The sequence below is a fragment of the Octodon degus genome, unplaced genomic scaffold, assembly GCF_000260255.1.
Source record: "Octodon degus isolate 3935 unplaced genomic scaffold, OctDeg1.0 scaffold00268, whole genome shotgun sequence".
NCBI classification, from domain to species: Eukaryota; Metazoa; Chordata; class Mammalia; order Rodentia; family Octodontidae; genus Octodon; species Octodon degus.
In genome coordinates, this window is record NW_004524844.1 from 787,752 (window position 1) to 796,009 (window position 8,258).

At 53.3% G+C, this 8,258-nt stretch overlaps 1 protein-coding gene across 5 annotated transcripts in view; it reads left to right on the plus strand.

The window, feature by feature from the left end:
- The window catches only part of Vrk3 (vaccinia related kinase 3), a 32,717-nt gene that overhangs the window by 10,709 nt on the left and 13,750 nt on the right, over positions 1-8,258 (plus strand). For all 5 annotated transcript variants that reach the window (XM_023706655.1, XM_023706654.1, XM_004646416.2 and 2 more), the window contains exons 4-9: positions 616-762; positions 1,576-1,770; positions 4,071-4,135; positions 5,508-5,574; positions 6,770-6,854; positions 7,121-7,226. In XM_023706655.1, coding sequence (XP_023562423.1) covers positions 616-762; positions 1,576-1,770; positions 4,071-4,135; positions 5,508-5,574; positions 6,770-6,854; positions 7,121-7,226 — 665 coding nt within the window. The remainder of the gene's footprint in view (positions 1-615; positions 763-1,575; positions 1,771-4,070; positions 4,136-5,507; positions 5,575-6,769; positions 6,855-7,120; positions 7,227-8,258) is intronic.

The window sequence follows — 8,258 nt, forward strand, 5'->3', positions numbered from 1 at the left end:
TGTTAATTATTGTAACTGTCCTACTAACCTGTTTTGAAACTGTGTCATTGTTATTTCTTTCTCAATAAAATTAATTTAATAAATAAATAAATAAATAAAAGTAAAAAAAAATATTAACCAGGCAGATTTAAAGAGGAACCAAATAAAATATCTTTAAATATATGTGTATAGATAATTGGCTGACTAGACACAGCTGCAGGGAGACTTAGTGAGCTGGAAGATAGATTTGAAGAATTAGAAGAGAACAGAGGGCAAAATGATGGAGGATGTAAAAGAAAGGCTAACATTCTGGGAGGCCGAGGCAGGAGGGTTGCACGGCCTCGGAAACTTTGAGCCCAGCCTCGGCAACTTAGCAACTCACTGAGATCCTATCTGAAAATAAGAATAAAGAAGAGCTGAGGGGCTAGCTCCATGTGAAGGCCTGGGGCAGCCTCTAGGATCGTAAGGGGGATGCACACTAAGGCCTTGAACTCATGGTGATCCTCCTGCCTCAGGAGGAGGAGAGAAGATCTAAAAGAAAAGAACCATTTATTTGGATCGCTGGTGGCAGAAGAAGTGAGCCTTACTGGGAAGGGCCTTGAAACTCCCATCTGCCTTCTGTTTCCTTTCCTTCAGGCTCGAAGAGAGAGTGCACCGTCAGTTCTGAAAGCTCTCCCAAGAAAGTGAAGTGGTCCAACATTGTCATCTCGTCCCAGTCATCCTTCCTCTCTGACGGTCACAGTGCTGAGGCTGAAGATGCCGTGAGTTCTTCCAAGACATGCCGTGAGTTCTCAGTTCTAGATCTGACCTAGGTGGGCAAGGATGGGGCCTCTGACAACGTTTGGGGCAAAGCTGCCAGGGCCCCATCTGGCATCCACCCCTGCCTGGACCTCCTCGCAGCACCCTCTGCAGCCTAGTCCCCCTTAACCCCCAGGTCTCCCCAGCCTCTGCCCAGCACCCTCTTTCATACACTTGTCACTCTAAGCCCCGTGGCACCCTCAGCCTCACTTTCTGGCCTGCACCTCCTTTGCACACAGGCACTGAGTGTGCCTTACCTGTCTTTTCCCAGCCAGTGCTGGGACACCAGGGGCTTAAAGACCTTTGCCTGTCTCCTGGCCCTTTACCTTGAGGAAGGTGGGTGCTGTTGCCATGTGCTGCCCCCTGCCACGCCTCCTCACTCTTGCCAGTCCCTCCAAGGTTGTCCCTCTTCACACTTGGCACAGGGCTGGGCCTGCTCTGTGGGACGTTTTCAGGTCAATATCTGGTCGCCTTTCCCCTTCCCTTTCCTCTGTCAAACCTGCTCATCCAACAAGACTGAACTCTGATGTCCCCTCCTCCGGGAAGCCTCCCTTGACCTTCACACAGTCACTTCTCCTCTGGCCCTGGTGTCCTGTGCAGGCTCACTAGGTCAGATTCCCCCACAACGCTGGGAGCTTTCCAGGAAGAGTCCAGGGCCACCCACACAGGACCTGGTCCAAGGCAGTCGGGAGGCGTTTGCTGGCTGCGAGAACTAGCTAGCATGAGTGTTACTTCACTCCCCACCAGCTTTCCTCTCCTGGATGCTGCCTTTCCTTTACTGTAACCTTCCTCCTGCAGGGGCCAGGAGTGGATCCCCTACCCCCAAAAGCAGCCCACAGTCCACCAAGCGAAGCCCTCAAACACTGAAGCGGAGCCGGGCAACCACCTCGCTCGAGGCTCTGCCCTCGGGGACAGAGCTGACAGACAAGAACGGGCAGTGCTGGAGGCTGGGAGCCCTGCAGACCAGGGACAACCAAGGCATTCTCTATGAAGGTGCTGTGCCCAGGCAGCCAGGCTGGCCCAGGGTGGGGACCTTTCCTTAGGATGGGAATGGAGGCTGCTCTGCTCTGGTCGCTGTAGACCTGCCTCTGGCAGTCTTGAGGGCCCAGACTGCACACTGACTCACCTGCAGGGGCTGGGCAGGTCCTGTGAGTTCACGGGTAGGGAGGAGGGTGGCCGGGAGGGTCCTGCACCTGGCCCATTAAAAGCACTCACTGCACCCACAGTGGCAATGGGAGCGTGGTCACAGGAGTGTGGGCCAGGAGGTCACAAGACAAGGACAGTCTCGGCTGGCCTGCAGGGATAGCATGGGCCCCCACCCAAAATTGGGTTAGATGTTGTGTAACTTTTTTTGTTTTCCTTTGGCTGCGTTAAGGTCTGGTGCAGCTTGTTGAGCTGGGGATCAAATTGTGGTCCCCTGCACCTGACTGAGTTTGCCCAAGCAGGCATTTAAACAACTGAGCTAACCCAGAACCCCCTAAATGTTGTGTTAACTTTTCTCTTGTTGATGAGACAAAATATCCAATGCCACAGTTAAGGAACGAAGGTTTATTTAGCTCACAGTCCATGGAGGTTGAAGTCCGTAATCAGCTGGCTCCAAGGCAGGGCAGTGTGCCTCAAGGGCAGCAGTTCAAGGCAGCAGAAGACAGCAACGGCAGCAAGAGCACAAGGGGGAAAGCAAGCCTCTGTCCTCCCTTATGTGGTAGGCGGCCTCCCACATGGCCCCATACCCACCCAAGCTCTGTGCCCTCCTCCTGCGTAGGCTCAGGATGTTTACAGGCTGAGGACCCTGTCCCCTACTGAGATGCTTAGTTAGACTTCTGTACTTCTCTCATTGAAACAACATCCTAGAGCTAGGGCCTGTCCTCTACACCCAGCAGGTTACTTAGTTGAGCTTCTAGACATCTTGGGTTGACACTGTATCAACCATAACTGATGTGGAGAATGCCAACAGAGCCCAGGTGCCAAGAGGATATGGCAGATTTGGGGCTTTCTTAATTGGGGTCTTAGTGAAGAGCAGGGTGTGCCTCCCACACAGGTCCAGAATGCTCCAGGGAGCAAGGGAAGGGAAGGAGCCCAGCGTTGGTGTTCATGGTATCTGCGGTGAGGCTTCCACACACAGGCTGGTGCCTCCTTCCCAGGGTGAGACTTCCAGCAGCTCACTGAGCATCTTTGGCAGTAAGGGGCATCCCCATGGTGGCGTCTTAGCATCAGCAGTACCTAATGGTCCAGGCACTGCTGTATGTAGGTATTTTATTGGCAGTCTTTAAGTTGAGATAATATCTATAAAACATAAAAGTCATTATTTTAAATTGTACTACCCAGTGGATTTTAATGTATCTACAGTATCACACAACCTCACCACTAATTCCAGCACATTTCCACCCCCCAAAAAATAAATCCAGTACCTCCAGTAAGGTCTGAATGTCCCTAGCAGCTCATGTTGAATGTTATCCCTATGAGGAGCTCATAAGAGGTGGGACCGGATACCGTGAAGAGACAGCCAGGTGGCTTGGGCCTGGGGCCCCGAGGATGGACTCCTGGTCAGTGGCCTGTGGAGCAAAGCAGCCCCTCAGTGTGGTTCTGGGTTGTGGCTGTCCCTCTGCTCAAGCACTGGATGTGGCTGGCTCAGGAAGTGGCCTTGAGTATACACCGATCTTTCCCAGCCACAGTTGTGGTGCCACATGGGGATTGTGGTCTCCAGGGAAGCCTGTCAGACACGGGGTCCCAGATTCTTACGGTGACTGTGGCCACCTCTGTCTAACATGTTGCTAAGCCCGGGCCCCAGAGGGGACAGCAGGTATTAGTGTGGGTCCACAAACATCAGGAGGAAGTGCTGGGGACCCTTCCTCTCAAAGTCCACGTTCCAGAGCCCTGGTCCTCAGCCTTGGGAGGGGGACGGTCTCAGGCCCACAGTGTGCACCCTTTCCTGCCACCTGGATGGCCACAGAGGAAGAGGAGAAAAGCTCCTCAAAAATACAAAGGAGGGTTGTGGATATCGCGCAGTGGCACAACACCTGCCTGGCAAGCACCAGGTCCTGAGTTTGATTTCTAGTACCAAAAATAGATAGATAGATAGATAGATGGATGGATGGATGGATGGACGGACGGACGGACGGACGGACGGACGGACGGACGGACGGACAGACAGACAGACAGGTTCTGCATACCAAGAGTGTGCTTGCCTGTGTGAACCAGGAAACCAGAATAGCTTCTCATTGCTAGGAAGTTTGTGGGCCATGACCGTGACCCCCAGGTTCTGACCTTGATCCCTTGTTTCTGTTCCTCCGTAGCTGAGCCTGCCTCTGTCCTCCCCTGCAAGTCAAAGTCTCAGAAATACCAGTTCTCCCTCAAACTGGTGAGTAGCCTCTGAGCAGGGGACCTGGGGCTTTGCAAATGTACTGTGGACCTCTGAGCCCCTCTGTAAGCTAGGAGAGTTTGGGATGCCTGCTCCTCATGTGGGGCTGGGGGAAACCCCTGGCCAAATGTAACCTGAACGAGGATATCCCCTCTCAACTCCTAGTTTCCTTACCAATGAGTTTGTAACATGCATCATGTGGCCCTCCTGCCACTACTGCCTGCCCTGTGTGTAGCATGTATCTATCAAGTACCTGCTGTGTTGGGGCTTGAGTCCAACAGAGAGCACAGCAGAAGACCCCAAGTTCTGATGAAACCCCCCACAGCAGGTGCTCAGCACAAGGGCTCAGTGCACAGGAGCCATGAGCACTCAGGTGTGCAGGGTGGACCTCACTGGGGAAAGTGAGCAACCTTCCTGCACAGTGAAGTGCTGCATGTGAAAGACTGTTGTATCATCGTGGTCCGTAGCGAGTGCTGGCATTTTGGGTGACTTTCTTGTTCTTGAGACAGGGTGTCTATGGCTGGCCTTGAACTTGCAGTGATTCTGTTGCCTCAGCCTCCCAAATGCTGGGATTACTGCCGTGCACTACCATGCCTGGCTCGGGTGACTCTTCTTTTCTTCTTTAACACTTACTTGGACTATCCCATACCCCAGAAAACCAGGGACAGCCTGGTCGGGTGACGCCCCCAGGCCCTAAATGGAGGCTGTGGTTTGGAGCAAGCTACTGAGAGCTAGTTCTGTTCCTGAACCTGAAAGTCCTAGGCATTCCTTCATTGAATTGTCCCAACAAACCCATGGGATGGATCACCACCAGGCCTCTGTTTAACTCTTTTCTGCAGAGTTTAGTTTGCATCAAGTACACAGTAAGCACTTTAGCCATCCATGCTCTTTTTGCCATTAGCACTGTGGTTACCATTGCCAGAAGCAGAGCCTCTCTCTTAGACCATCCAGTCAGCATATCCCAAGGCTGAGAGGGAAGTGGTGCTGAGTTATGAGTCTGGCACAGCGGCAGCAGAATGGGAAAAGGAGGGCCTATCTCTATCTGTTAAAAGCATAATCTGAAGGTTGCTCACAGTTCTTTTGTTCTCATTGGCCAGCACTTAGTCATGTGATCATAGCAGCCACATTTCCCAAAGGAGGCTGGGACATGTAGTTTTTATGTGAAGGCTGCCTATCTAGGGATACCTTGTGGATCCTATCATAAAAATGCAGATGAAATATATCACTTGCAGTGTCAGGTAGTGTTCATCTGTGACACCATGAGGAATTTGGTCCTAATGCAGGGAGTTGAAAAATCCTGGGGTCATTTAGGTATTGGGCTGTTGTGTAAGGGAGTTGAGTGTAATAGCCTCTGCTCTCCTATCCCCTCCAGGATGCCAAAGATGGGCGCCTGTTCAATGAGCAGAACTTCTTCCAGCGGGCTGCCAAGCCTCTGCAAGGTATTCTGCTGAAAGTGGGTGGAAGAGTGTCTTGGGGTACCAGCTTGCGCACAGCAGCTCGCGTCTCCCTGCTGGCTTGGGCAGAGTGGGGACTTGGGCCCAACTGTGAATCCCATCTGTGTCCACAGCCAACTCCTGTCACCCTGGGGCCTGAGGGGATGGCAGAACTGGCTCAGACCAACTCTTAGGAGCCAGCTTACACATTTTAAAGAGTGCTCCAAGCTGCTTGTTATATGCAGTCAAGGCATTAAAAATTAAATCATGTAGCTTATTTGTGTTCAACACAAAGACAGTGAACACCCAGAGCCTCATCATTTCCTCCTGCTTTCTTGCACGTGCATTCCCTATGACTCTTGTGGTTGTTTACGCCCCTGGTTCTGGATACTGAAGATGTAGCACAGGTGCGAGTTCGGGGCCCCTCTCCATGCCTGCACCAGTCATATCGTATTGGTGGCTTGAAACTGGCTCTGCCAGGAAGTTTTTTTTTTTTTTTTAGGGAAGGGTCTACAGGATGTCCAGGGTCTCACTAGTGATATACCTGTTTTACAGCCTCCCAAGAGCTGGGATTACAGGTGCACGCCACCACGCCCAGTCTCAATCGCAGTCTCAGTGTGCCCTGGGGGGGGGGGGGGGCGCGAAAGCCAGCACAGCAGGCCCAGGGATCAAACTCCCGGCCTCTGCATCTGCCTAAGCAGGTACTTTAATCAGTTGAGCTCTTTGGCCGGCCCTTCTGCCAGGAAGTATTTATGCTGCAGAAACTGGTATAAATGCCAGTGCTGACTAGCTTTCCCCGAGCAGTCAGCTGTCGTGCTGTGTCTGCACACCACTGGCTGTGTACTGGCCCCTGGGGACCCCAGCAGGCAGCCAGGGGCACAGTCGGCCTGGCATGGCCAGTGCCGCCACATTGGTCTCATTACCTATACCTGTGGGCACGGAGATTCCTCTGCCAGCTTGTCCCCTTTGCTCACTCCAGATGGGGATGTTCCTCAGAAGTCACCTGCCTTCACCACTGTCACCTTCAGGCATGGATTACAGACACCTATGGGTCACTGACACCCACCTTTTTCACTGTCACCTACTACAAAGATTCCTCTCCAACAAGGGGACATGGTCTGTTCTCCTGGCTTGAAAACTGGCTGCTACCTCAGGGCCTGGCACCTTCCAGACTCTGAGTTGAGCCCATTGTCTCCCTCAGTGAACAAGTGGAAGAAGCTGTCCTCGACCCCGCTCTTGGCCATCCCTGCCTGTCTGGGTTTCGGTGTTCACCAGGACAAGTACAGGTGAGCTGTCTCACTTGTCACCCACACCGACACCCATTCCTTCTCTCCCTGTCCTGTGTCCAGGTCCAGCTGCAGCTCCAGAGCCACTGCCCAGTCAGCTGCCACCTCCTCTTCTCTTGTTTTGAGCCAGGCTGTGTCTGGCCCAGTGGGGCCTTTTCTATGCCCCGGTGCTGGGACCTTGGGGCTCCCCCACCACGGTCTTCCCTCAGAACCATATTCCTTCCTCCCCACGTGTCTGCACCTCCTAGGATGCCCATGTCTTCCAGGTTCCTGGTGTTCCCCAGACTGGGGAGGAGCTTACAGTCAGCCCTGGATAAGAGCCCGAAGCATGTGATTTCGGAGAAGTGTGTGTTCCAGGTGGCCTGCCGGCTGGTACGTGCCAGGAGCTACTCGGCATCGCGGGGCTGGCCCACTGGGTGCTAGTTGCTCCGGCTGTTGGCTCATGGATACACCCAGCCTGCAGCACACCAGAGCCACAGTGGGAGTGAGCAGACCGCCACTGGGGGCCCAGCCTCAACTGGACGGGTGCACAGGGCTTCCTGGGAGAGTGGTTTCTAAGGCAGGACTCAGGCTGAGTGGGAAACAGCAAGGTGCTGGGCAAGTAGCGGTGAGGGCATGCGAGAACATTCCACACCAAGGACTCAGCCTGGGCACAGCTTGTTTGCTAGCATATAAGGCATTTATTTAATCATTCGTTCACTCCTCATTTTTGCTCAGGTGACATGCTGGCTGCTGGGCTCTGTCCCAGGGGCTGTGGGGAGGAGGGAGCACCATAGACACAGGCTTCATGGGTTTTGGGGAGAGTAGGGGTTGAGACAGGGTCTTACTAGCTGGTCTGGGCTGGCCTTGAACTTAGTGTAGCCCAGAAGCCTGAAACTCACAGTAATCCTCCTGCCTCTGCCTCCCAAGTGCTGGGATTACACTGTGCCACCATGCCTGGCCAAGGCTTTGTGTGGTGGAGCTCACAGTCTGTTGGAGAGGATGCTATGAAACAGTTGCAAGGCTGCACCCCTCTGTCCCCGCACATGCTTATGAGGCCGGTGCAGGCAGATGCAAGTTCAAACCCAGCCTAGGCAACTTGGTGACTTCGTGAAACCTTGCCTTAAAAATTGAAAGTGCAAAAGGGAACGCAGCTAAGTGTGAATGAGCTGGATTCGATCATGAGTACTAGGAACAAAAGAAAAGAAAAAACAAATGGTTGTGCAAATTGTGTCAAGTGCGGGGAGTAGAAGTGTCTCCTGCTCTGGTGGAGAATGAGAGCAGCAGTGAGAGTGTGGCACGTGGGTGAGCCTTGGGCCTTGCTCAGCTCTGTGCTGGGGCTGGGGCTGTGACCTGAGGTGTGGGAGCCAGGAAGTGGGAAGAGGAGAGGAAGGGCAGGTGAGGCCGGAGGCCTGCGGGGTCCCC